At 57.2% G+C, this 25,617-nt stretch overlaps 7 protein-coding genes across 7 annotated transcripts; 3 read left to right on the top strand and 4 right to left on the bottom strand.

Moving 5' to 3' along the window:
- Positions 1–230: 230 nt before the first annotated feature.
- Positions 231–1,191, bottom strand: QBC33DRAFT_313277 (ribosomal protein L24e-domain-containing protein). The gene is made up of 3 exons (XM_060423514.1): positions 1,110–1,191; positions 990–1,060; positions 231–903 (listed from the first exon to the last, which is right to left on the bottom strand). The coding sequence occupies exons 1-3, from the start codon at positions 1,112–1,114 to the stop codon at positions 311–313; spliced, it is 669 nt and encodes a 222-aa protein (XP_060286373.1). The 5' UTR covers positions 1,115–1,191; the 3' UTR covers positions 231–310.
- Positions 1,192–1,521: 330 nt separating this feature from the next.
- QBC33DRAFT_530285 (SNF2 family N-terminal domain-containing protein) lies at positions 1,522–7,229 on the bottom strand. The gene has a single exon (XM_060427220.1). It carries the CDS (start codon positions 7,038–7,040, stop codon positions 1,842–1,844), a length of 5,199 nt encoding a protein of 1,732 aa, XP_060286372.1. The 5' UTR covers positions 7,041–7,229; the 3' UTR covers positions 1,522–1,841.
- An 81-nt stretch (positions 7,230–7,310) lies between these two features.
- Positions 7,311–11,404, top strand: QBC33DRAFT_609495 (NADH dehydrogenase). Its single transcript, XM_060432392.1, has 8 exons — positions 7,311–7,716; positions 7,781–8,092; positions 8,824–8,827; positions 8,989–9,346; positions 9,403–9,458; positions 9,520–9,723; positions 9,785–10,372; positions 10,428–11,404. The coding sequence occupies exons 1-8, from the start codon at positions 7,540–7,542 to the stop codon at positions 11,021–11,023; spliced, it is 2,295 nt and encodes a 764-aa protein (XP_060286371.1). The 5' UTR covers positions 7,311–7,539; the 3' UTR covers positions 11,024–11,404.
- A 1,371-nt stretch (positions 11,405–12,775) lies between these two features.
- On the top strand, positions 12,776–17,085 carry QBC33DRAFT_576570 (tannase and feruloyl esterase-domain-containing protein; the record flags this gene model as incomplete). Its single annotated transcript, XM_060430918.1, has 5 exons — positions 12,776–12,853; positions 12,934–13,843; positions 13,911–14,356; positions 15,410–15,516; positions 15,573–17,085. 5 exons carry the CDS (start codon positions 12,776–12,778, stop codon positions 17,083–17,085), a joined length of 3,054 nt encoding a protein of 1,017 aa, XP_060286370.1.
- A 1,218-nt stretch (positions 17,086–18,303) lies between these two features.
- On the bottom strand, positions 18,304–21,321 carry QBC33DRAFT_530270 (uncharacterized protein). The gene is made up of 6 exons (XM_060427219.1): positions 21,095–21,321; positions 20,389–21,019; positions 20,268–20,340; positions 19,772–20,210; positions 19,542–19,713; positions 18,304–19,480 (listed from the first exon to the last, which is right to left on the bottom strand). The coding sequence occupies exons 1-6, from the start codon at positions 21,109–21,111 to the stop codon at positions 18,803–18,805; spliced, it is 2,010 nt and encodes a 669-aa protein (XP_060286369.1). The 5' UTR covers positions 21,112–21,321; the 3' UTR covers positions 18,304–18,802.
- A 536-nt stretch (positions 21,322–21,857) lies between these two features.
- Positions 21,858–23,305, top strand: QBC33DRAFT_313121 (uncharacterized protein). The gene is made up of 3 exons (XM_060423513.1): positions 21,858–22,410; positions 22,466–22,925; positions 23,003–23,305. Exons 1-3 carry the CDS (start codon positions 22,024–22,026, stop codon positions 23,107–23,109), a joined length of 954 nt encoding a protein of 317 aa, XP_060286368.1. The 5' UTR covers positions 21,858–22,023; the 3' UTR covers positions 23,110–23,305.
- Positions 23,306–23,422: 117 nt separating this feature from the next.
- On the bottom strand, positions 23,423–24,977 carry QBC33DRAFT_530268 (uncharacterized protein). The gene has a single exon (XM_060427218.1). It carries the CDS (start codon positions 24,825–24,827, stop codon positions 23,502–23,504), a length of 1,326 nt encoding a protein of 441 aa, XP_060286367.1. The 5' UTR covers positions 24,828–24,977; the 3' UTR covers positions 23,423–23,501.
- Between the last annotated feature and the right edge of the window lie 640 nt (positions 24,978–25,617).

The raw sequence follows: 25,617 nt of genomic DNA, 5'->3' as shown, positions 1-25,617 counted from the left end.
TCCCTATGATCCCTGCGCATATATGCATTGCAGGGAGGCGAAAGCCCAGAGCTATTGCAGAGACAACCGGAAACATGTGCGCCCAGAAACGCCCGCCCCCAAACCACGACGTTGGGTTAAGGGTTCCAAAAAAAAAGCAGAGTCGCCGTAGGCCAGCTCGGCGTGTCTCATTGAGGACAGCGTCGCCCGGCCCAAAAGATCTTCCTAGAGACGAAAGCTAGCGGGGATGTGTGAAGTCCGACGGGCATCGTAATTCCAACGCTTTTTGTGTATGCCACCAACAAGACCGCCATGCAGAACTACCCCCAATTTAGTCCATGTCCATGTCGTCGTCGTCGTCATCGTCGTCGTCGTCGTCGAAGTCGTCGTCCCCAGCCTGGCCAACCACCCGCTCGGTGATCTCCTCGACACCGCCGTCGACCCGGACCCTCTGCCTGCGCACCTCGCCGCCGAACGCCTTGCCCGACTTCTTCTTGGCGGCCTGTGCCGCGGCGGCGGCCTCCAGCTCCTCGACGTCGGCGCCCGTCTCGGCCGCCAGCTCGGCGATGCGGCGCTTCTCGCTGCCGCGCAGGCGCGGCAGCAGGTGCTCGTTCTCGGCGACGAGCTTGCGCGCCGTGGCGAGCTCGCGCGCCCGCTTGCCGGCCATGCGGCGCTTGTAGAAGGCCCGCTCGCGCCGCGCCCGCACCTCGCCGACCCGCTCCATCGCCTTGAGCGTCTTGGCCACGAGCTCGCGGTCGTACCGGACGGGAACGTTGCGCCGCGCCGCGAACATGAGCGTCGTGTCCACCGTCATCTCCTTGTTGTTGTTGCGGCGGTACGCCTTGGTCCACTTCAGCTTGCGGGGGTTGCGCTTCATCTTGAAGTTGCGGTGGCACTTCGACCGGCAGAATCTGAAAGCCCGGGCTGTGCAAGAGTTGAGATCAGTTTGTGTCTGTTTCAAGCAGACGGGAGGTGCCTATCTCGGAAGCGGTGTCGGGGGGATTGCATACCATCGTTACGTACAAACGTAATTCCCTTTGAAGGGAACGACGGGCGGCCACAGAAATAACAGGGATCGACCCTACGCTTCGTTAGCAAGCCACAGATATCAGCGAGAATAAAAAACCTACCTCATCTTGGCTATCGACGACGGTGAGTGAGTTAGAGATTGTCAGTGGCACTTGGTGGAAAATCTGCATGTTGAAAAAAAGTCCTGGCAAAACTGTGGGGTCGCAAAAGGTGCTGCAACCTGGTTGGCTAGTTCAGTTTTCCTGCGGCTCTGATGGATTAACTATATACCGAGTAGTGGGGGTGAGGTGGCGGGGCACATCTTCTTTAGACACACCCCCATCAATATCAACACCAAGTCCTAGGCTTCATCGCTCCGTGCGATCGCGACCTGGCTTTGAAGGGTCTGGGTTTTTGATGGGCCCCGAATACTCTAGACCGAAAGCTAGGGCCAGAAACCCGGTATTACCAAACTGCACAACCGTGTTCTCATGCGAAGCTGAAGAAACCCGGCGACGTCCTCAATATCTAGAATGTGGTCATTTTGTCTTTCATTATTGTAATATACAGTCCCCATCCACAACAGTTGATCGTCTTTTTTTTCCGGCAATGGGTGCGGCGCATTCCTCACCAATCGCTCTAATGCATGATCCCATGCCCCTCGCGCTTGTCTATGCTCCCCCCATTTCATGCGTTGATTAAAACCAAGATCAAAAACAAAAGGTTTCTCACGACCCGTCCATGGATGCATCGCCCCGGCCAGATGAAACCGTACTGTACAGAGAGACTCCCCTCCCCAAAACAAACTGATCCCATCAAACGCCATGGCAGAGAGTGTGGTTGTTGTTACGTCGTCAACGCTTCCTCGTGTCCCTTCCCCTCTTCTTGCCCCTTTTCTTATCCTTCGGCAGGTCAAGCGGCGTGCCCTGTAGCGCGGCAACCATGAACTTGAGCATGTAGTCGTCGATGGTATGCATCTGCCCGCCGTCGGCGTTGAGCTCGACCTCTTCGGCCTCGACCTGGGCTGGAGTATCTGTGGCGGTCACTGATAGCAATCCCAGCGCGGACTGGCCCGTCTTCCCGACGGTGATGGGCTCGACGCCGTCCCTCGGAGTCCCTTGCCTCGCACTAGACACACCAGAGCTTACGCCGGGCGTCTGGCGCTGCTCCTGGAAGTCGGCATCGTCCTGCTGGATCTCCCGCTCCGCAACATGTGCGGCGGCAACGTCCTCCCGGTCCTCGGCCTGTTCCAGCACACGGCCGACGTTCTTTTCGCCGCCCGTGTCGGCACCTCCGAGGACCCGATCCAAGGCCTCATTCGCGGCAAGGTCTCCTTCATTGGCAACGACCTCGCCGTTGGTGCCGATAACATCGCGGACGGACAGCTTCTTGAAGTAGTCCGTCGTGAACTCGCCCTCCTGGATGACGACGTCGTCGAGCATCTGCTTCTGGCTCGCCTTGCGGAGGATATTGGCCTCGATGGTGTGCTCGCTGACCAGTCTGTAGATGTGCACGTCGCGTGTCTGGCCGATACGGTGGCATCGGTCCTGGCACTGCTTGTCCATGGCTGGGTTCCAGTCCTGATCATAGAAGATTACCGTGTCGGCACCCGTGAGATTGATGCCAAGACCACCCGAGCGGCTGGAGAGGATGAAGCACAAGATGCGGGTGTCGTGGTTGAAGCGGTCCGTCAGGATCTGCCGCTGCTCCACCTTTGTGGCGCCGTCGAGCCGGAGGTATTTGTGCCCATGGATGTTGAGGAACTGCTCTAGGATGTCGAGCACCTTGGTCATCTGGGTGAAGATCAGAGCACGATGGCCGCCGGCTTGGAGTTTGCGCAGGAGCTTGGCGAGTGCTTGCAGCTTGCCACAGTCGTACTGCAAAAGGCGCTTGTCGGGAAACTGGATGCTGAGCCGCATGCGTGCTTCGTGCCACGGATCCGGTGGCGGCTCCCTGGGCATGTAAGGCGCGTACTTCACCGGCGCCGCGAGCTTGAGATTCCAATCCTCGAAATCCTGGACACCGCTGGTACTGAGGAGGACGCTGTCCAAGTCGCGCGTGACAACTGCCGGCGTGACGCAGGCAAACTTGGTGACTGTCATTTCCATCGACTCGGCCCGTTGCTGAAGCGTGGGAATCGCGTTGCGCAGCAGGAAGGAGTCCTCTTCAAACCAGCTCATGATCTTCTGCGGTATCTTGGGCCGCTGCTTGTACGGTCGCTTGTCGGTATCGAGAGTCAGGAGCTCGACCAGGCGCTTGCCGTATATGGGCCGTTGTTGGCGGCGCAGCGCATTGAGGTAAACGCAATGCTGAAGCTCCTCGAACCTTCCCCATCTCGCCGCGCTTTCAAGATACACGAGGTTGGACTTGACGGAGGCCGGATCCAAGGATGTATAGGCATACTGAGCTCGCGCTTTCTGGGCGTCCCTGAGATCCAGAAGGATTCGATGGGAGCTAAGCTGGGCGATCCTGTCGGTGTTGGTGTTCGACAAGCCCTCGTATTTGGTTGGGATCATGTTGAGGAAGCTCAGGCTGGCGACGCTCATTGGTCTCTCCATCAGCAACTTTCGTCGGACGACCTGCTCCGTGACGCCGTACTCTGCGGGCACAGACCTCTGCATTCGGAACGAGGTCATGATCGGCCGGTCGACAAAGAGGTCTGGGTGGTTGCACACTTTTCGGAGCTGCATGAGACAGTTGATGATGGACAGATAGTTGCCAGAGGTCAGAGTGTCCCTTGTATCGGCCCGGGAGAGGAAGCCGTCGTACAACTCTCGCTGCCGCTTGGAGAGGCGGCAGAACTCGACATGCTCGTATTTGGCTGGCATCTGCTTCTCGACATCGGCCTTCAGCCGCCGGAGGAGGTAGGGCCGGAGGACCTTGTGCAGTTTCGAAATGATCGCTCGGGCTTCATCATCCATCTGCTCCCTCCCGTTCTCCAGAATCTGCGACTCTGGTTTGTGGAACCAGTCATGGAACTCTTTCAGGTCTGCAAAGCCTCCCTCGCCGTTCTCGGGTGGCATTAGGAAGAAGAGCAGGGACCAGAGCTCAGTGAGGTTGTTTTGGAGTGGCGTGCCGGTGAGCAGGAGCCGGGAATGCGTGTTGAATCCGAGCAGGGTCTGCCATCGTTGGGACTTGAAGTTCTTGATGTTGTGGGCCTCGTCGAGGATCATGTAGTGCCAGCGCCGACGTTTGAAGACCTGCTGATCTTGCAGGACTATTTGGTACGAGGTGATGCAGACATTCCACACGTCGTCGTTCGTCCAACCGTGCCGCTTGCGTTTGCGCTCCTCTTGGTTGCCATAATATGTGAGGATCTTGAACCCCGGACACCATTTCTTGAACTCCATCTCCCAATTCAGTATAACGCTGGTGGGCACTATCACGAGATGCGGACCCCATACTTGATGGTGGCAGGCGAGGTGTGCAAGCAGTGCGATTGTCTGGATGGTCTTCCCCAGTCCCATCTCGTCGGCGAGAATGCCGTTAGTATTGTTCGCGTAGAGATCGGCAAGCCAGTCCAGGCCATAATGCTGGTATTCTCGGAGCGTTCCCCGGAGAAGAAATGGTATCTCGGTCTTTGGGATCCCAGGCTGGGGAGAGATGGAGCGACTGTCAGGCTTCTGCGCACCGAGTAGTTCAACGGAAACCGTAGTCTCGACATCCGATGCTTTGGTGTCCGAGGTTCTCGGTGTTTGACTTCTCGAAGGCGTAGGAATGGTGGTTATCGCATCAGTTCCTGGACTGGGCTGTTCAGGGCTAATGGGAGCGGCTGTGATCTCGACCTCCGGTACCGACTGCCGACTACTGGGAGCTTCATCATTGACGGGGCCATCAGTCATGGACGTGTCGGCAGCGGTTTTATCCGTGGTTCCCGCGATTTTCGGCTCGAGTGCCGCCGTGGAGGCAGAGACAGGGTCGGTGGCTTCATTAAGCGTAGAGGTTGGCAGAGGGGATTGTAGGACTGCTTCACCGGGTGCTGCAGGCTCCCCAACTTTGCCAACATTCTCGGTGGTGCTGGCAGCTGCATCCGACACACCATTCAAAAGCGGCGTTGCGGGCTGTCCATTGGCTTGAGGAGTATCGGCATCGACCATGTCCACATCCTCCACATCCGCAACGTCCCCGAGTTCTGTTGGCTCTGCCGATGCCTCGACCTTCATTTTTTCGAGTTCGGACTTGCCGAAGACGAGCCCTAGCAGGCCACTGGGCTCGTCCTGATCCGTATCCTCTCCGTCACTTTCCGAGCCATCCTCATCATCGTCACTATCCATCTCGTCGTCAGACGATCCGAGGTCGTCGTCCATGTCGATCGACTCGTCACTCGTATCATCTGCCTCTGTTTCTGCAACACCAACTCCGATATCGTCACCTGGCACATCGTCTGCGCCATCGCCCTTTGGTTCGAGTTCGGGCAAGTTGGCGTACTTTTCCAGCAGTTGCTCTTGGGTCAACCCTTCGTCAGATATGACGGAGTTCTTATCCTCGTCATCATCTGACGACGACATGTTGCTCTCATCCTCGCCCGAAGCGTCGGCAGATTCCATCGAGATGTCAGAGAGCAGGCCGTCCTCGTCATCATCGGAACCAGCGTCTTCCTCTTCCTCCTCGCCCTCCTCAACCATGTCGTCAGTCAGCTCATCCGTATCGAGGCGTGTTTGTCTAGCTTGGAGCTTCTGCTCGGAGAGGTTGACGGCTTCGTTAAGCGCAGCCTTGACTCGTCGCTGTTCTTGCACCTCCCATTCCGCCAGGCGCCGGCGATTGACCTCGGCCTTGATATTCTCCCAAGTACCTGTGATCGCTTTCGTGACTTGTCTCCACCTCAGTTCGGCCTTCACTCTCTCTTCCCTCTCTATATCCTCGGCCGTCTTGGGCTGTGGGTTTCTCCGCTTCCACTCAGCTTCGCAAGCCAAGGCCAGCTTCTTCGCGGCTGCACGGTGGCGCTGCTGTTCGATGAATAGCAACCTGCGGAAGTTCGTCATTGCTTTTGTAAGATGATCCATATGTGCCCACTGCCTTGGTGGTTCTTCCTCGGCTTCGGGCTCGAAGAGGGAGCATTTCCCCTCGGACAAGATACCGCCCGGCTCTACCTCCTTCTGTACCCGAAGTATCGTGCGAGCTTCGGACTGAGCCATCTCGTCGGTATATCGCGGGAGATCGTCAGCGGTCATCATGCCGCCTTCTTCGACGGGGATGTCGGCAGCCCGTCGGAAATATTCCTCGAAGCTTGGTCCAAGTTTCGGCCGTATGTTTGCCTGCTCGCGGTGGACGAGGGGGGCTTCCGTGAGCGGAGGGCGAGCCTTGAGCTTGATCCGGGGCGTCGTTCGAGGAGTATCCCCGGCTCCATTACTGTCACGGGCGTGTCGCGCGCTCCTTCGAGTTCCGGAGGCTGCCTTCTGCGGGGTACTTGGAGGTTTGGGTGATGGGGAGCGTCGAGGGGCCTTTCGGGTAGGCTTGGACTCGCTGGCCACTGCCTTTCGCGACGGAGGCTTGCTGGGTGGCGGCTGTTTTGACGCGGATGAAGTCGGCCGTTTCGAAGCACTGGAGGAGGTTGCGGGGGGTCGGGACGAAGGCGTCCGGCCATTGGCCGAAGCGTATGGGTTCTTCGGGGGACTGTCTTGGAGGTTGTGATGGAGAGCCCTTCGCGTTATTCTTTTATCCCCCGCTTGGAGCTCTAGAGGCACTGTGTTGATCCGTCCAGACCTTCTCTTGCCACCGTCGCGGAAGGATGACGGGCCTTCTGCAACGACCTTCTTCCATGGAGGAGATTCAGGCTTTGGTCGCCGTGTCGCGCTGAGGGGTGTTGTATCGCGAACTCGGCGGCGTTTTGCGGGCGGTGGGGAGGCATGATGTTCGGTCTCGAGGGGGTCTGGGTTCGCTGCGAGGTCCTTTCCATCATTGCTGATGGCCGTCTCCGTCTTATTATTAGTAGAGATGACAGGGCTCGTAACCTCGCGGGTCGGGGTTGATGGTCGTTCATCGTCGTGGCCATTTTCGCCGTTGGTGGCACCCGAGCTTGCTTGCGTTGGCCCGGGCGACGCGGTCTCTGACATAGTAACGACGGCCAGGAAGACAGGAAATTGACCGAGAGCTCCGTGAAACTGGCATTGGACCCGATAAAAATAGGGTCAGAAGAACCGCAGCGATTCAGAAAGTTCCTAGTCGAATTTTCAGCCTGATCAGCATCCTATGAGGCTGGCTGCAGCGTGTTTTGTGTCGGCACGACTCGTCATCAGCAAAACTTTGAAAATTGACGAGATCCACGATCACTAGTGATCTAACCTAAAATGAGAATTCGCGGCTGGACGCCCGACGTGTTGCTGCCTGAGGCGCCAACACCGCTCGGCTATTCATCGGTAGCCAAACCCCGCCAATCAACGCAAACCTGTTACCTCAACATCAAACTGCACTTGGCTCGGTCAACATCAAATCCGAGTCGAATCGCAACCTATCACCAGACCATCCGACCGGCATTGCGGGCCATCAACGGAGCCAAGGTAGGTCTCAATTGGCATGTACGGGTAGCTCTACAGCTGTTAACGGCAGGTCCAGATGCTGTCCCGTCGAATTGGGCGGGCTGCGCCCATCAGAACCGCGACCATCGCCGCCCGGCTTGTGCCGCTCACTCAACAGCGAACCTTCCTCCCCGACTCAGTCACCGGCAGGGGCCGCCTCGAAGAGAAGTATCCTTCTTATCCTACTCTCTCCGATGCCGAGGATCCGGGAATGGTAAGTGCGCTGGTGACGTTTCGCTGTCCGACGACGCAATAGCAATGCTCACAATCCCCCGCAGACCGGCGGCTACATCAACCCTCCTCGCATCAAAAGGCAATTCCGCGACCCTCACGCCGACTGGTGGGACAAGCAGGAGAGGAGGAACTACGGAGAGCCAGTCCATGAGGATCATGACATGCTAGGCATGTTCACGCCCCACGAGTACACTTGGGTTTCTTCAGGGAAGGGAGCTCTGCAATTCGGAGCCTTCGTTATCACCTTCCTCGGCGTCTGCTGGGTGGTAAAGGCCACATATCCGGACAGGGCTTCGTATCCCCGAGAGTTTGAGGGTGGATTGGAGAAGGAATTGGGCGGGTCAGGAGCTCTCAGGGTAAGTCCCAACCAACCATCCCTCTTCCCTCTGATATACTACACCAAAATTAACACTTGTCGCTTTACAGGCAAGAGCAGCGGGCGATCCGGAACCGTGAGACCAGAGACGGCCGCACACTTCCCAAGCTGTATATACATAAGTACCTTGGGTACTGTCGAGAATCGAGGGTGCGTGGAAATAGCAATCAGATATCTCTAGGTTGTTTGACACGCTTCCCCGCGCTCCATTGCCCATGCTGGGTTTCCTTTGTCGGCCGAATAGTCAACTACGTTGGTGGTTGTTATCATTTATACTCTCTTTCGCAAGATCATAAAGTGACCAACTTGTCCCTGTCCTTGCTCTCGCCTGGCAAAAGGCTCAAGACACTTTTGTGTTCAACGTCTCCACCCATACCTGTTACTGAGAGCCCTCGAGTACCTACCTAGGTGGTCGGTAAGTAGGTAGGTAGGTACCTACCTAAGGTTCGATCCTAGACGGGTGGCGCTCCCGCCAGCACCCAATACGCTTGCCTGAAGTGGGTATTTCTGGATTGCAAACTCTGGCGCGATCATGCTTTAGAGGCCAATCGTGGGTTAAGTCTGGCCGGAAATTGAGTCTGTGAGGAACAGGAAGCACCAAGATTTCACTGCCTCCTAGTGATACTTACGATGTCCATCAGGGAAGTCGCGAACGCAGACCACGGCTCGGTCCCAGGCAGGCAGGCAGTGTCCGCGCCCCTGCCTACCTAGGTAGGTAAGTCTATCCCACCCGCATGCGCGTACCTAATGGATCAGGTTGAGAGATCCCACCCGCCTGACTTTGACCTCTTGTCGCTCCTCGTTGCTTCAGAGCGTGTTCGTGATCTGCCCGTCGTCATCCGGTCTTGGTTTTGGTCTTGCTTGACCACACATCAGTCATCGTTTATTCGCGGCTACATCATCATATCTACGGCCTTCCTTGCGGCACTACCATGCGGTACGACGATTGGGACGTGCTCCTCTTCCCCATCGACTGGGAGTCCAAGATTCCCCTCAAGGAATTCCGGGTTGCCTGCCATGTCATCTCCGACACGGAACTCTCCCACGCCCACGGATCACTCGAAATCCCGATCATGACGTGCTTCATCCCCAGTCTCACTCCCACTGCCCGGTTTCATATCTCAATCCATAGCTGGGAGCATCCAACCGTGAGTCAGTTTACGCGGGCATACAGCAAGCACTCGGAATCCGCCCGATTCGAGGCCCGAGTCTTGATCGATGGCCGCATGGTTGCGTGAGTCTCCATTGAGCCCCCCCAGGGCTCCCCCGGCTACTGACTGATCCTCGCAGTGTCACTTACTTCGATCGCAACGGACCGTGGCCGCATATCATCAGCAGTACTTGCGGTAGGCCCTCGGCGAACTACACCCCGACTCCTTCCCAGGCTAACAGGCATCTTCTGGACAGAGCTGACAAAATCCGGCGAACATGAACCTCTCAGGTTCCCCCATTTCCGCTGTGAGCTCCTGTACCAGGATCACTGGAATCCGGGAGACGACATTGGCCGAATTAAGATCGTCATTAGCGAAGGGTTTCCGCGGGACTCTCTTTCGGCACCAATCGAGCGAGTCAAGAATCTCGTGTCATTTTCGTTCCAGCACGCCCCGTTAGGTGGGTGTCACTGCGTTTTGGTCCCATGTGCGGCCGACTTGTGCTGACAATTGGAACCCAGATATCCTTGAGAGAAACGGCATCGCCTGGCCGAACCCTTCAATGTGGCTCCGCCCTCCACTCAACCCAGTGTCAACCTATCCCGAGGGCGGTGCAGAGTTGCACACCCATTCGCCTCGTCGCAGATGTATGTCCACGAAACCCAGCACAATCCATGGTTTCCCTGGGTCCCTTGCCCCGGGCCTTCCTCCCCCATCCCAGCCTGGGGGGCTTCTACCGAACCCGTCTGTCACATGTGGTGCGTCTTTCGTGCCCCAAGACGTCCCCGCAACCGCCGACTCGTCGTTCGCAGACACGTTCGACGATCCCTTATACGCCGACTGGGTCGCTTCGCTGACTAACTGCGGATCGACTATTGGCGGCGGGAGGGCCGTTTGGCCTGCCAACAATCAGGATAGCAACAAGAAGTCCGGCACCGACACGAATATGCCCGATATCGTGCCTTCCCCCCCGAAACAGGGCTCATTTGGGGAACCGATGCATATTTCTGGACCCAGCCTAGAGGACGACCGTGTCCCTTCGAACGTTGGTCTCAAGGTTCCCACGAATACTCCAACCTCTGGGAATCTCACAATTGGTTCCTCCGATGGTAAGCTTTTTCTTCCCCCGAGGATGCCGGCGAAGTGTGCTAACCAACCCTTAAGGAAGTCCGTTTTCGTTCCAGACCGGCATCTTGAACATGTCGGCCGACCTTGCTACGTCGCTCACGCAGTCGCTTCTTAACCAACCTCTCCCTCTGCCCATTGCCCCACAGAATATTCCTCTCCCTGCCTCAGAGGTCAAGTCTAGAAAAGAGAAACGGCACCATTATACCCTAGCAGCTTCCAATCAAGTTTCGACAACTTCGACCCCGCGTGCAGACCAACCTCAGATCCGCAAGTTCGCACAGCCAGGGTTCAGCCTGGGCCGGATATCGGCGGGCGCCGCCAAGTCTGGGATCAGCTCTCCATCTTCTCACACCATCTTTTCTGATAGCAGCTCTGGCAATTCTTCCGGGGTCAGCTTCGGCGCGGATGTTGCCTCCGAATCGCCAACCATCACTCCCTTGGGTGAAGCCTCTAGCAGCACTATCAACCAGGCATCCGGCAATGCAAACAGCGGCCAGAAGGGCACCAAACGCGTTCAGAACGAGATGCCGGCCTCGGCAAAGGCCACTGACACAAAATGCGAACCACCTCAGACCAGTACCCTTGATAGAATTGGTGCTGGTTATGTTGGGGACACGACAGTATCGGAGTAACATCTTTATCGTCCTTTGGTACACCACGGTTCTTCGAATTACCATATTCGCAGGTTATGCATTGGTTCCGTGTCTACTCCCAGTGTTTTGGTCCAGATACGGTGACTTACAAGCATGTCTTAAGGTGGAGCTGCATGGCCAAGAAATTAGAGGGCATCAGCAGCATATCGTTATGCTAGGATTAACGATGTTCTTGGAGCCCCTGCTCTGGGCTGATAGGGTTTCTCTTTAAGCAAAATACGAGCGCACACCGAATCCAGATCCGAGAAACACATAGTTCGTAGATATGTGATATGCATGATAACTGCGCGGTCGTAAGCAGGGACTTGACAGCCTGCTGCAGCAAGAGCAGCCTTTGGGTGCAGTTTTCATGGCCTTGACGTGGTTACCACTGATAAATGATGATGATATTCCGCTCTGATATTCTCCCCTTTCTTGCACCCTCCCCCTCCCCCCTCCCCCCCATCTTGTGATTTCCACTTGCCTTCCCGAAGCCCATTAATTCTCGTGACATCGTGTCCTACCTCATCTAGTAATTACTCTTGTGGGAGGGAGTTTCTTCTGGAGTGTGGTGTGGCCAAAGCATGGTATCAGTGCTATGCACCTATCGGGTCTAGGACTATCGAACCATGCTACCGCCTACTGGGCTTGGAACCCAGTTGTGTCTATATTAAACCTGACAGCTTACCCCTTGCCATGACCCCCGCGCCAAACTACTGCGTACCCGACCAGCCGGGCGAAGAACCGAGGTGCGCATCGGTACTCCAGCTTCAAATCTGGGGCTAGGCCCGCCAAGACACACGATCATACCACGCCCCGAGCCCCTAATTAACCATGTCCCGGGCTTGGGAGCGGAAAACCTCCGTGCCAAGACTCCGGTGGTCACTCGCCTCCCCACAAAGAGTTCGCTTGGCCATGCTGATCCCTTCCTTTGTTGGCTTGAGAAATTGCCCGTTGGTCGATTGCGGTCGCTACGCAAAGAGCTGCATTGGGATCTATCGTCACGCAAACGCGAACCGAGTAGGTACATACGTTATTCCATCTATACTCTCCGCCGGGATGCTCAGTCCATGACAGTGCAGTAATAAGGGAGTTTGGTACAAAATAGGAAGCGGCTGCCGTGTGGGCCCACTAGGTACCTGGCACTAACAGTTGAGCCTCGGTGGGGGAATACGGTCTGGCCGTTGGATGCACAGCACTGGGATGGCAAACGATTATTGGTCAGGGCGGCCTTTCAACTCCACGTTCTAGAACTAATCCCCTACCCCCCTTTCCCTCAATCACACTGCACGCCTCCTTGGTATTGGCATTTTGTTCTGCGATGACCACAACCACTATCCGGGGCCCCGCCACCGCAATGGGCAGGTCGTTTCCATATTTGCACCTCAACAGGGATCAAGCAACGGTCCGGACAGGGAGGCTGGCGAGAGAGTCAAGCGAGTCGCTGGGTTCCCCGCATCTTCTGACAAGACATTTCTGACAGCTCTCATGTTGCCAAGGATGGACGAGGTTCACTGCAATTCGGCTGAGATGAAATGAAGCGGCGCCGAGAAGATATGCGTATACATATAATGGGAGGATCATCGCTCCTTCCTGGGGCGATCCGTTCCTGCAGATGTTGCTATTAACCTTGCGAGACAACAAAACTGTCTGACACTGTTTCTTCTTGGTTGAATTTGAACCAAGACCCGGCTTTATCTCCTTCTGAACCAAGACTCGGCTTTATCTCCATCTAGTTGCAAATCCGCAACCATGGCGTCTGATTCGATCCACGAGATAGACCAGGAGAAGGCGGAGCAGCTCGGAAAGGTCGAGGGGACCAACAACGAGGTTAGTCGGCTATTGAATCGTCCCAAGTCGAGAACTGAGGTCGAGGTAGACACTGACAAGGCCCTGCCTCTCCGTGCTAGTTGACGCCGACCATCTCCTTTACGGAAGCGGATGAGAAGAGGCTCAAATGGAAGCAGGATCGCACCATCATCCCGCTGTCGGCCGCCATCTACTTCTTGTGTTATCTCGACCGCTCTAATATTGGGAACGCTCGTATTTTGAACATGGCAACCGGCAATGACATGCAGACGGAGACGCACTCAACCCAGGACCAGTTCAACGTCGCGCTGATGATCTTCCTCATCGCGTACGCCCTCTTCGAGGTGCCCAGCAACATCCTCCTCAAGAAGCTGCGCCCGTCCCGCTGGCTGGCCTTCCTCATGTTCTCTTGGGGCGCCACCACGATTGGGCTTGGAGGCGTGAGCTCCCCAGCTGCCATCACCGGCGTGCGCTTCCTCCTGGGCGTGTGCGAGGCCGGCCTGTTCCCGGGGCTGGTCTACTACCTGACCTTCTGGTATAAGTCGGACGAGCGCAGCATCCGCGTGGCCCTGATCCTCGCCAGCGCGACGCTCGCGGGCGCGTTCGGCGGCGCCATCGCCTACGGCATCGGGCACATGAACCAGGTGGGCGGCCTGTCGGCGTGGCGCTGGTTGTTCATCATCGAGGGCGCGCCGTCGTGCCTGTCGGCCGTGTTCGTCTGGTTCGTCCTGCCCGACTACCCCGAGGAGTGGCTCCAGGGGCGGGACAGGGAGATCGCGTTGTACCGCCTGCGCGTCGAGGGCAGCAAGAGCGGCCACAGCAGCATGACCTGGCGGGATGCTAGGGCCACGCTCGTTGACTGGAGGCTGTACGGGCACTACCTCATCTACTTTGGCGTGTCCGTGCCCTTCAGCTCGCTGTCGCTGTTCACGCCGTCCATCACCTCTGGCCTGGGGTATAAGGACCTGACGGCGCAGCTGATGACCGTCCCGCCTTACGCGGTGGCGTATGGTAAGTCGTGACTCTAGTGATGTGATTTTGAGGCCTAGCACTGACGTTCGTCTTTCTCTTGCTTCAGTGGTCCAGATCCTCGTCTCCTGGTCTGCGGATCACTTCAACGCCCGTGGCTATCACAGCGCCGCGCTCGCCTTCATTGGCGCTCTCGGGTTCGTGGTATCTGCGGCCCTGCCCCCGACGGACTACGCCAGCCGATACGGATGTCTCATCATGGCGTCTGCCGGGGCCTTCTCTTGTATCCCGCCCATGCTCGGGTGGTTGACCTCGAATGTCTACTCCACGGCTTCCGTGGGGCTGGCTATTGCGTTGAACGTCAGCTTCGGCGCCGGGATTGGGCAGATCCCCGGCGTGTGGATATACAAGGCCGAGGAGAAGCTGACTGGCTATCCCACCGGGCACTGGACGAATGCGGCCATGTTGTTCGTCGTTGCGGCCGGGAGCCTTTTGATGAGGTTCTTCTACGGGTGGAAGAATAAGAAGCTGATTTTGGAGAGCGGTGGACAGGAGGTCCGCCTGTTCAAGCTTTGATTCGAGGGTAGGCAGATGGGCGCAGTGGCCCAGTGGGTTGAAAGTTGATGGGGATTGAGATGATCGAAATGAGTGCATGAGGACCTACCGGGAGTGTAGAGCTCTGGATGGTCACTCCCATAGACGGAAGGTCTAGGAATATCGCCAATGAATTGATCTGACCAGCTCTAGTTGAAGTCCATGTTGCTCCAAACAGAACTGTCCGCCCATTTGACTACCTACCTATGCGACTTCCGGCCTGTATCGCAGTCGACTGCTCTCACCTGCCAGTTCGGGGCATCTTTGCAACTGAATGATTATCAACAGGTCGTCACGCCGATGAAGAGCAGGTGGCCCGGGAGGCTCATCTAATCCGGGTCCAAACAAATTGCCAATTACGACGCACCTGCATGCAGGCGTACCAAACTCCAAACATCCCGCCCCCCCTATACCGGCTGAATCGCAACGGCTCACGGACGCACCCCGCCCGAAACGTGGAATTTTCTTGGTCCTTGGCCGATGTCAGTTGTGTAGTAATATTGACTCAGTCCTGCGCCTCGCACGCCTCATCACCTCTCACGCCCCACGAAATCGCAACATCGCAGCATCGCCGACATCGAAACCATCTACAGGAGGAAGGCTCCAGCGAGCGTGGCTTGCTTCTGTTCCCATCGACAAAACCCCGCGCCCTCGAAGGGGCTTCTGCGCCTCGCACTGGCCGATGCACGGCTGACGGGCGACCGATCTGCCCCCCCGGCTGAGCCCTCTACCAACCAGATGGAGAAGGTCGAAGATCTCACAGACACAGAGGACGGCGACAGGCGATGGCGCCATCTGCGTCAGCGGCTCAGGAGACGCGTCCGCAAGAAGAAGGCGAGGAGGTGGATTGTGGGCGGCATACTCGTAGCCGGTCAGTTCATCATGTCCCCAGATCCCGCACCATCGGCAGGGCGAGAGAGCCTTGGCCCAAGCCAACCACCACGCGGGAAGACTCCTTTATGTTAATTTTATATATCGGACACACAAACTCACATAAAATGACCCGTGTTGCAGCTCTCATACTCGGCGCCATTGTTGCCGTGGCGGTCAGAGAATCCGCCGCCTCCCACTACGACGGCAAAGCCGCCCAACCCCAATGCGTCGCCTCCACGTTCGAGGCGGTCTTGCCCGCCAACGCCTCCGTCGAGGCCGTCGCGGCCGTCAAGAACGGCGGCAGCTACGGCGAGGGGGCGGCCAACATTGCGTACCCGACCAACCCGACGGCCCTGCCAGAGCTGTGCGCCGTGACCGTCCGCGTGGCGTCGTCGCCGAGCTCCAGCTACCGCTTCGGGCTCTTCCTGCCCACGTCGGGCGGGTGGAACTCCAAGTTCCTCGCCGTGGGCAACGGCGGGTTCGCGGGCGGCATCAACTGGCTCGACATGGGCTCGGGCCCGCGCTACGGCTTCGCCACCGTGTCGACGGACACGGGCCACATCTCGACGCCGGGGGACCTGACGTGGGCGTTGCAGGACCCCGAGAGCCAGACCGACTGGGGCTGGCGGGCCATGCACGGCACCGTCCAGCTGGGGAAGCGCCTGACCGAGGCGTACTACGGGGAGCGGATCGCGTACTCGTACTACAGCGGCTGCTCCACCGGCGGGCGGCAGGGCCTGAAGGAGGTGCAGATCTCGCCCGACAGCTTCGACGGCGTCCTGGTCGGCGCCCCGGCGTGGTACACCAGCCACCTCAACACGTGGGTCACGTGGCTGGCCAAGAACAACCTGCCCTTTGACAACCCCAAGCACATCCCCTACACGCTCTTCCCGGCCATCGGCGACGAGGTGGTCCGGCAGTGCGACACGGCCGACGGGGTGGCGGACGGCATCGTCAGCGCGCCGGAGCTGTGCAAGTTCGACTTCTCGAGGATCCAGTGCGGCCGGGCCGGGGTGAGCCGATCGAAGTGCCTGACGGCGGCGCAAATCGCCACGGCCAAGACCATCTACGGCGACTACCGGGCGGGCAACGGCACGTGGCTGTACGCGGGGATGAGCCTCGGGTCCGAGGACCAGTGGCGCATCCTGCTGGGCGGTGACGAGCCCAGCCCGTTCGGGCTCGCGTACGAGCGCTTCTTCCTCTTCGGGGACCCGGGATGGGACTGGCACAACTACAACGACAGCGTTGTCGACGTCGCCGCCCGCCGAGACCCGGGAGGTTGCACCGCCGCCGACTACGGCGCTGTCGCGGACTTCCGCGACCGCGGCGGGAAGCTGATAATGTACCACGGCGCTGCGGACGGGCTGCTGCCGGCGAGGGGGTCGACGTATTACTATGAGCAGACGGCTGAGGTGCTGGGCGACAACAGCAGCAGCAGCAACGGTGGTGGTGGTGGTGGTGGTGCAGAGGACGACTTCCTCCGCTACTTCGTCGTGCCCGGGATGCAGCACTGCTGGGGCTCGGCGGTGGACGCGCCGTGGAGCTTCGGGACAGCGCTGCAGGCCGGGGCGATGGGGACGTCGCAGTGGTCGGTGCCCGGGTTCCGGGACGAGGACCACGACGCGTTACTGGCGCTGCAGGCGTGGGTGGAGCGCGGGAGGGCCGTCGATAGGCTCATCGCCACGACGTGGAGGAGCTCCATGAACCCGGCGTCGGGGGTCCTCAGGCAGAGGCCCGTCTGTCCGTACCCGCGGAAGGCGGTGTATGATGGGGAGGGGGACGTCGACGACGCTGATAGTTGGGCTTGTGGGTCGTGAGGAGGGGTTGTGGGTTCTGGGAGGGATGTAGTTAGCTGTTGGATTCGTGTCATGCTTTTTTGTTGGGCAAGTAAACCTCTGCCTGTAATGCTACTGCGTACTGTGCGTTGCAACGCGGCCGCTTGGTTCAGAAGCCGTCCGTTTGTCTGCTAGTCTAGGTCCAAGACAGGGGTAAATGCATGGACTGGACGATTCTGTGACGCAGTCTTCCCCGAGCGGAAAACTAATCACCGTGATGTGTGATATGTGGGGTGAGCGGACGGCTTCCGGAAGCAGGCCTGCAGACTCATACGCGCCCCTGCTCCCCTCCAAGCAAGAGCGGTGTGCACATAGGCAACATTGTTGATCCATAATTGTCTCAACCGTATCGTATGGGTGGACGGGGTTGATGAGGACGCAGAGTTCGACGCGACGAGCATGCATTGCATGGACCAGTCTAGATCTCACTCCAGTGAGTCAAGGATATCCGCCTTGCCGCCACCTCATTAGGTGAGCGGGAGCCACTCAGTTCGGCATCTCGTTCCCGCCTTCGAACAGTTCGTAATGTGCTCTTCGTCAGCTATCTATCCCGTGTCTCACCGCAGGGTCACCAACTTCGTTAGTGGCGGGCCTCCTGCTTCTCGAACCAAATAGGGAAAATGTGGCTGCCAGCAGGCGCATGTGAAGATCATGGATCATGGATCATGGGTAACCCAAATCCTGGTTCAGCGATGGATGTATGTGAGGTTAATCTTGTTTGCGTTATCAAGATACAGCGAGCCTCAAAACTTGAGATTAAATATCTTGACCAATTTTCACCATATTGAGGATCAGGAAACTGTAATTAGTTTAAGAGACAATGGAGAACGTGTTGTACGAATTTGATGCAAATAAGTGGCTCCCAGGTCTCGCAGAGTCACTCAATCCCCGTAGCCTCGCGGTGGGTGGAGGTAGCATCTTAGCACACAGTGGTGGAGGTGACATGTCATGCCAGAGCGTCCATGGTGGCAACTGCCTGCAGATCTAAACAGGGGACCATCTATGACTCCTCAAGTGGTGAAAAGAATAACCAGTGTATGTGTTACCCCGCCCACTAACAATATTAAGTTGTCTTTGCCAAGAAAATTGTTAGTAAGTAGTGTAACGTATGCACCAGTTTCTCTTTCCACCACTTGCTCCTTCCAGCCTTAAGGCGACTGTTACCTGATGTTGTCTAGGCGAACCATTCTGGCAAACTGTCTTGCTTCTGCGGCTCAATGGACCCAGTTTGGCTTATTGGCTCCTCCGCCTCTGAACCCTGTATCTCTTGTGAAGCGAGAATCTAGCCGCATGTTTGCGTTACTCCTAATGATGCCCCGAATATTAGGAAGAGAATATCAAACAGACAGCCACCTGGCCAGGGCTAGCGGTGCCGAGTCGGCACTGCCGACTGATGAGTACGCAGGAAAATATGAATACAATTTTAGGGTTTCCCAGCTTGTGCACAGCTTCGGCTCCTCCCTAGGATCTTTACTGCCCCTCCATATAAGGCTGGGTAGTTAGTTCAAATAAAATGGTGACAATACACAGTGTGACGATAGCTTAGCCTATTAGCCGCTACAATTTTTCATCATCTCCAGATATTTTACCCTACTTCCCAAAACGTGAAGCCAAGATAATTCAGACAGCGGTATTACGCGTTTGTACCCACCCTCGCCGTCTTTCCCCATTATAATTACTTGGACCTACAATTGGCCCGTCATGTTCCTGTAGCCCCAGGGGGCCTCTTATATGGATGTTGCCGTCGCTCAGACGGGTCGATCACCAAAGCACGGTGGAGCGACCCGGATCGCTTGGCACGGTGCTCTGCAGTCGATGTAAGGTTGACCTGAGCGCTCATTTCCTCGTCAAATGACCCCCCCTCGAGCCCCAGCCCACCCCACTCGGTTGGTTCGAGACGGACGGTACCCTCTTCGGGGTCCCACGTCCTGATCCCAGACGAACCACGTTGCTCCGGGTCCTCCTCCTCCCAAATCGTCGTACAGGCATCCTCGTCCGCGCCGTCCCCGGGATCCAGGCACATGCCCAGCCCGAGCTCCTCGAGGCTGTGGCCACGAACCCCGATGTAGACGCAGTTGGTCCCGCGGTCGAACTGCAGCGGGAAGCGCTTTGGGACCATGGCCCGCCGCCTGCGCGACCCACATGGCTGCCGCGACCCCTCGAGCAGCAGAGACATCGAGTCACCACTGCCGGTCACCGAGAGGCGCAGGAGCCAGTACCCGCGGGTCGGCTTGCCGAGATAGAGGACGTTGTAGCACGTGTTGTAGGGGAGCTCTTCCTCCTCCTCTGCGTCATGCTTTTCGGCCCAGAACGGGTCGCAGACGATTCGGAGTTCCTCTCGGCCGTTTACGGAGACACGACGTGTTGTCTGGTGGTTCTTCTCACGATGTTAGATGGGGGTGGCGTTGGGGGAGTTAAAGGGTGCGTGGTGGGTATACCTTATCGAGAAGGAAAAATGCGCGATCGTCCCACAATCTATCTGGGTTGCTGTTGCCTCTCGTGGGACGCTGCCTCATCTGCAAGCCGAAGGCTGCCCCGCGACGGAAGAAGTCTTCGATACTGCCGCTACCGCCGGCAGCATAGGCGACGCCTTTGGCAATCTTCAGGGTCCTGGATAGGTTAGTACGCCTCGTGCGTGCTCTGTGATCAAGTTGAACCGAAGACTCACTCGTAGTTGATCTCGAGGCTGTCAGTGAACAGAGGCGCTGGGAGGCCTGCGTTCTTGCAGAGCTTTCGCAGATACGCCTGGAGAGCTCGATTCCGACACGTCCCTCCGGAAACCACGACCTTCCGTTTCGACCCGTTGATCTTGGAGAGCTCTGCGATGCGATCGGCGGCGACTTGGAGTGGCCCCTTAAGGGCGTCCGCGAAGCATTGGTCAATATTCTGGGAATCCAGCATCACCTTCCATGGTGTGCCATTCTCCTCACAAATAAATGTGACCGACCTGCTGTTTCCCGGACCCAAGTTTGTTTTTTCTCGGTTGAAGTTATCGAGAAGTCTCTGTCTATTCCTTGCTGACAGGCTGTGATTGTAGGCGCGCCTGATAATTTCCGCACACTTTGTGCCAATGTTGTACTCCCATTGCTCGCTCCCTCCGCCAGCACCTGCAATTCGGGTTAGCGTGCCAGTGGTTTGAGTGGAGGGAAGGAGCATATCCCTACCAAAAGGCCTGCCTATGCCGTAAAAGCTTGGATCCCCGTCCTGGTTGGATACGACGCAGAAGAGACAGCCATTCTATTGCGATCAGCCAAGACACATGGCAGCTGGGGTAGAAGAACGTACCATATTGTGGCCCCCGAAATCGAGAAGTAGAAGAACGTCAACTGCGGTAACGCCATTGAGTTCGTTAATATGATTCTTGACAAGATAATGGGCGAGTGCTTCAGTTTCCGTGTGGAAGTATATATCGGCAGGGGGGTGGTTGAAGACCTCAACGACGAGGTCTCTGTAGACGTTCTCGAATTCAAGTGTCCATTGCGAAGGGACGGAGAGTCCGATTATTGTAACTGACAGCCGCTTTGCTCTGCATATCTGGTTGACGCGTCGTTGGATGGTTGAGAGAAGTCCCCGCAAGCCCTCAAGTAGCCGAGCTCGGAAGGTCGGATCGTTTCTCCTCGCCCATAATGGTTGCACGAGGGAATAGTCGTGGATGAGCTCATCCGTCGAAGCCTCTGCCAATGGATAGAAGCCGTGCTTTAACGACGTGGACTGGCGGTCGGGATTTGGTGTCTCGCCTAGATAAACCGGACCGTTGTCGTCAAAGGGAAATCCTGTCGAGGAGAAATCGCCCTTTTCGTATCTTGTCGAGGTTAGGTTGTTCCTCGATTTGTTCTCCACATGATGCTCGGCGCCGTTTCCAGGGCACCACAGAAAAGCTCTTGAGCTGGTGCTTCCCAGATCAATGCCGAGAGTCCTGGGATGATTTGGTAGTTAGTTGGCATGGAATAACTGAGAGAGAAGGATGGAGTTTGTGGCTGAATGCACTCACGCCTCCGTTAACTGCATTGAAACAAACAAACACCCAGGGGAAAAGCTCCCGAACCAACCAAAATGGCAGGATCAAGTCCAATGTCAACCAGCACGGGCAGCTGAAGCAGAACCAAGAAAACGGCGGATAGGGGGCCTTGAACTCGTATAGAGGGAATATTGGCGGTCAGAAGTGACCTTGAGCAGAGCGAATCTCACCATATTTAACCAATCTTATATTGGTGTAAGTGAGGCTCTGAGGAAGGAAAGAGGGGGAACCTAGGTACCTACTCACGCACCCTGTCACCGGCTTCAGGGGCTCCCCAGCCACTCATCCCCGCCCCTCCAAAAAAACGAGAGGAGAAAACAAGGCTACCACACTAAAAGGAGGTTGTCAAGCAGGGCCGCCATCGATGCAAGCCACGTCGCCAGGGTTCCCAAAATGAACACTCCACCTTGTGCAACCACACCTTTGCCACGCAATGCACGCCGACGAATTGGCGACATCCACTTACAGCAATTGCTCCGGATAGCAGCAGGGTCGCGTCCAGGGTTGCAAGATAATGCAAGAGCTATGGAACGAAAAGGTGCATCTCAATCTCCACATGGGCGTAATTAGTAGGGTAATACGGATGAATCCGTCAGAATCGCCCGGCCCCGGCCCTTGGTGTCCTGAGGCTCTGCAGCGTTCTGAGTGGTTTTGATGTGTCAACAAGTAGGGGGGTAATAGCAACATTTTGGCCCACAGGAGGGACTCTGTCTCCCGCCTGCTCCCCCTCAGGGCACAGGGTATTTCTTGCAAGTATTGTTCTGCCTCTTGGCCTCTGCAAGTGCCAGTGCCAGTATCTGGCGAGGACGCCAAACTCATCTCTCACAAGGCGGACCCTCGTTTGCATAGTGCAACAACGCCGGCATCAGCACCAGCGCAGCACCAACGCCATCGCCATCACCATGGCGTCCCAAGCGAACAATCGCGGTCTCTATGCCCTTGCTCTGGAAGAGCGAGCCTTTGACATGGGCCAAGCAAAGCTCGAGGAGCTCAGTCAGCGCCTGATCGATGCCGACTCCGACATCAAAGAGCAGCTCTTTTCTCTGGTGAACGGCTACAAAGCCACATGCCAGCGTCTGGCTGCCCGCCGCGCTCAGATTATACTCGAAATGTCGCTTGAAACCCCAAACGCGGCTCAGAGGCTTGAGGGGGACAAGCGCTATCTCGTTTCAGTGCCAGAACAAGTGGTCTTCGATCAGGGCGGGGTGCTCATTGCATACATGCCTGCCGAGGAGCCAAATCATCTAGGGCAGAATGGCCCGGCCATACATCCCGCTGATGGAGATAAGGTATGTTATCCGGCTGTTCCTACTTGCGATAATTCCTGGCCTCACACCTTGCCAGGGCCATCCTGAAGTCAAGCGTGAACAGCCTGACGTCGAAGCGTTCAACCCGCCAGCTGCTCGACTCCCGATCCACAACCAAGACCAGTCGAATAATATCGAAGATCACGCCCCAAAGAACGCCGCACCCGAGAACGTCGCAGCCGAGAACGTTGCCCCCGCCTTGCCCACGGGTGGCCTCCGCCAAAGGCATCAAGCTCCTCACCTGGTGTATTCCGAGAAACGCAGTCCGACACTGCAGCCCCCGATCGAGAGGTCCAAGATAGCGAACTATTGGGTCTTCGACTACACATTTAAGCAACAGCAGTACCTCTTCATAATGAGGTGTCCGTCCCCCAACTGCCAGAATGCGATATTCACTCACCACCCGCTCAAGAGAAACAGGGCGGCGGATCATTTCCGCGCGTGTGGCATGCATTTCAGAAACGAGAGGGATATGGTTCAGCGCTATGCTCGACAAGGTCCGTGTTCTCGTGGCCCCTTGCCATCCCGCCCGCTCTACTCTGATGGACTGCTGACCATATTTCGATATTATTAGTGGTAACGGGTCGCAAAGACCGGGTGCTTAGGCAGGCTTGGGCGCGGATGCATAACCAGAGGCTGTTGGCAGCGGACGAGATGCATCTAGACGAGGAGAACCTCTAGGACAAATAAGCACAAGGGGTCAAAAAAGAAGAGGGGGAAATGGAATAAAAAAGTAGTTTGGAAAAAGAAACGGAAAGTTGCCCTCCATCAACATCCACGCCACCGTTGCTATCACCACTGCTGTCGCTCTTGCCCTGCCGTCGCCATTGCCATTACCGTCGCTGTCTATCGTTATTGCTGTCGCTGTCTATCGCTGTTGCCATTGCTGTCTATTTCTATTGCCGTCGCCGTCGCCGTCAATCGTTGGCAGCTTTGGGACCATCTGTTCTCCATTTGGTATGTTGGACGCGCACACGAGCAACACGACAATGAGGTCGAAATAATTGATGATTTCCCATGCTATTTAAAAAGCCCGGGGAGTGGCCACCGCCTCGAGCACCGCTAATTACCAATCAAACGTTCGCGGCGCACTGCGTCTCATTGAAATTACTCCTAATCGCCGCTGTGAGGTCCGACAACTCCTGCTCAGCCACCCATCGCTGCTCCGGCCCATCATGCTCGACAGGCCCGTACAGCATCCACGACGAAAGGGGCATGAGCGTCCCATGCTCACTCTCCTCGTAGGCCTCCCCCTCCCCATCCACCACCGCGCCCCCAGCAGCAGCAGCAGCCCGCTCCACCGCAGCGCCGTACCCCTCCGGCGCCCCTGCAACGATACGCTTCCCGAGCGTACCCGCCGCCACAAACGCCTGGAACCGCTCCTCCCCTCCATAGTCGTGCATTACAAGGGGCGCGCGCGCGTACCCGGCCGGTACGTTGCGCGTCAGGTCCAGGCTCGGGTACGTCACGCCGTCGAGAGCCAACCCCCCCTCCTCCCCGGCGCGGGCGAACGGGGCGCCCTCGGCGTCCCAGAAATAGAAGCCGGTGATCCAGCCCGACACGTGGTACGGCGGGGCGCCGCACACGTGGCTGGGCGTGGCGGAGACGATCTGGCGCCAGAAGGCGCGGGTGGCGGGCGCGTCCGGGTCGGCGAAGCTGGAGACGAAGCGGGAGAGGATCGGGGTCAGGCGGGTCTTGTAGGCGGCGGGGTCGGGGCCGAAGGCCGGGAGGCGGTCGAGCTTGGCGAGCAGGGCGGACCAGTCGGATTGGGTGCCGAGGAGGGTGACGGATGGGAGGCCGCAGATGATGCTGCCTTCGAAGCTGAAGTAGGCTTTGGTTAGGCCCATCATCAGGATGTTGGCTGTCATGGCGTCGTCGGCGGTCGACGTGGTGAAGTTGGGGGTGAGCCAGTCTAGGAGCCAGTCGGTCTTGACGCGCGACTGGATCTCGTCCTGGAAGCGGAGCAGGACGTCGTGCCAGGTGAGATCCTCGATGTAGATGAGCTCTTGGCCGTCGTGGTCGACAAACATGTCTCGGAGATCTTCGGCGTGGGCGTTCATGTAGAAGTTCATCTGCACGAGGATCGTGAACCAGACCTCCTCTGGTCGGATAACGAGGTGCAGGTGCTCGCCCCAGGCCTGGATGGCTCCCCGGATGAAACTGTCTCCGGAGGCGTGGATCCCATCGTCCTTGGAGAGGGGGCCGTTGTCGAAGGATGACATGAGCACCTCTGCCGAGTTGTTCAGGAACTCGTTACCCGCGCTCAGCCTGAAGAACTCATCCACAGACGAAACCCCGACGGCTCCCGTGTACGGTTTTGGCTCACCGCCAGGAATTATGGTCACGCCATGGCTCAGAATGGCGAACGAGGCAGCGACCAACAAACCTCTAAGCAACATGGTAGACTAATAGGCACCAGCCAAGGGGGTCTAATTGAGGGTGACTGGAAGAAGAAGCGTGCAACTGGGCACCAGTGCTCATGTATACGCACAACACGGCGAGGTGAAGGTGGTAGTGGATCTGGAAGTGATCGGCCTACCCCTGGAGAGACGCCTTCGAGATTTGGTGTCTTCAATATAGCCGCCATATTGCACCCCGCTATTTTTAGCACAGAATACGAACTAGTACCCGGGAACTGACGCTGAAAAGTTGCTGTAAATTGGGAGAAGGTGTATTCTGCCGGTCGAGAAACACTCTATAAGTCTTGGGGCGATGTAATTACCTACCTCTATTTAATATTGCTATCGCCGCCATGCAACGCTGACTTTCTTTCGGAGTTTTGTCTTGGCGGGTCTTTAACTACCATCTTTACCCACATTCTACGTGTTTTGGCGTGGACAAGGCATCCATTCGGGGTTTGGGCTGAGGATCCGGAGCAGGCTGGGTGCCTATTTCTGCCGCTAGCTGTGATGCACAGACCCCACGCGTGAGTAGCAAGTGCGCGCCCTCTTCTATGGAACCTCCGAATATCATCACCTTTCTTAATTCGTACAATATCAACAAATTTCTATTGAAGTAGCCCCTCGCCAACGCTCCATAGATTGATTGCCATCTTTCCTGTAAGTTCAAGCCTGTCTTGTGCGACGGCCTGATCGCCGTACAGTCGGCTCTTCGGCTGGCCCTGCGGCCGGTGTAGTGCCCTCGGGGCTGCGGCCTTCTTCCGGCCTTTGGTCTTGGCAGGAAGTTTGC

Source organism: Phialemonium atrogriseum, assembly GCF_030411735.1.
Source record: "Phialemonium atrogriseum strain 8032-3 unplaced genomic scaffold QBC33scaffold_5, whole genome shotgun sequence".
NCBI lineage: Eukaryota > Fungi > Ascomycota > Sordariomycetes > Cephalothecales > Cephalothecaceae > Phialemonium > Phialemonium atrogriseum.
The sequence above is the reverse complement of the archived record's forward strand: the minus strand, read 5'-3'. Positions and strand labels throughout refer to the sequence as shown.

What these genes read in the sequence shown, in the direction of transcription:
- QBC33DRAFT_609495 (XM_060432392.1), top strand. Translation starts at nt 7,540, where the DNA reads ATGCTGTCCCGTCGAATTGGGCGGGCTGCGCCCATCAGAACCGCGACC. An exon ending in ATGCCGAGGATCCGGGAATG is followed by an intron (nt 7,717 to 7,780) that starts GTAAGTGCGCTG and finishes AATCCCCCGCAG; the next exon opens with ACCGGCGGCTACATCAACCC. An exon ending in CACAATTGGTTCCTCCGATG is followed by an intron (nt 10,373 to 10,427) that starts GTAAGCTTTTTC and finishes CCAACCCTTAAG; the next exon opens with GAAGTCCGTTTTCGTTCCAG.
- QBC33DRAFT_530270 (XM_060427219.1), bottom strand. An exon ending in ATTTCGGGGGCCACAATATG is followed by an intron (nt 20,341 to 20,388) that starts GTACGTTCTTCT and finishes TGATCGCAATAG; the next exon opens with AATGGCTGTCTCTTCTGCGT. An exon ending in AGCCTCGAGATCAACTACGA is followed by an intron (nt 19,714 to 19,771) that starts GTGAGTCTTCGG and finishes TAACCTATCCAG; the next exon opens with GACCCTGAAGATTGCCAAAG.
- QBC33DRAFT_313277 (XM_060423514.1), bottom strand. An exon ending in TACGTTTGTACGTAACGATG is followed by an intron (nt 904 to 989) that starts GTATGCAATCCC and finishes ACTCTTGCACAG; the next exon opens with CCCGGGCTTTCAGATTCTGC.
- QBC33DRAFT_313121 (XM_060423513.1), top strand. Translation starts at nt 22,024, where the DNA reads ATGGCGTCCCAAGCGAACAATCGCGGTCTCTATGCCCTTGCTCTGGAA. An exon ending in ATCCCGCTGATGGAGATAAG is followed by an intron (nt 22,411 to 22,465) that starts GTATGTTATCCG and finishes ACACCTTGCCAG; the next exon opens with GGCCATCCTGAAGTCAAGCG. An exon ending in TCAGCGCTATGCTCGACAAG is followed by an intron (nt 22,926 to 23,002) that starts GTCCGTGTTCTC and finishes CGATATTATTAG; the next exon opens with TGGTAACGGGTCGCAAAGAC.
- QBC33DRAFT_530268 (XM_060427218.1), bottom strand. Translation starts at nt 24,827, where the DNA reads ATGTTGCTTAGAGGTTTGTTGGTCGCTGCCTCGTTCGCCATTCTGAGC.
- QBC33DRAFT_530285 (XM_060427220.1), bottom strand. Translation starts at nt 7,040, where the DNA reads ATGTCAGAGACCGCGTCGCCCGGGCCAACGCAAGCAAGCTCGGGTGCC.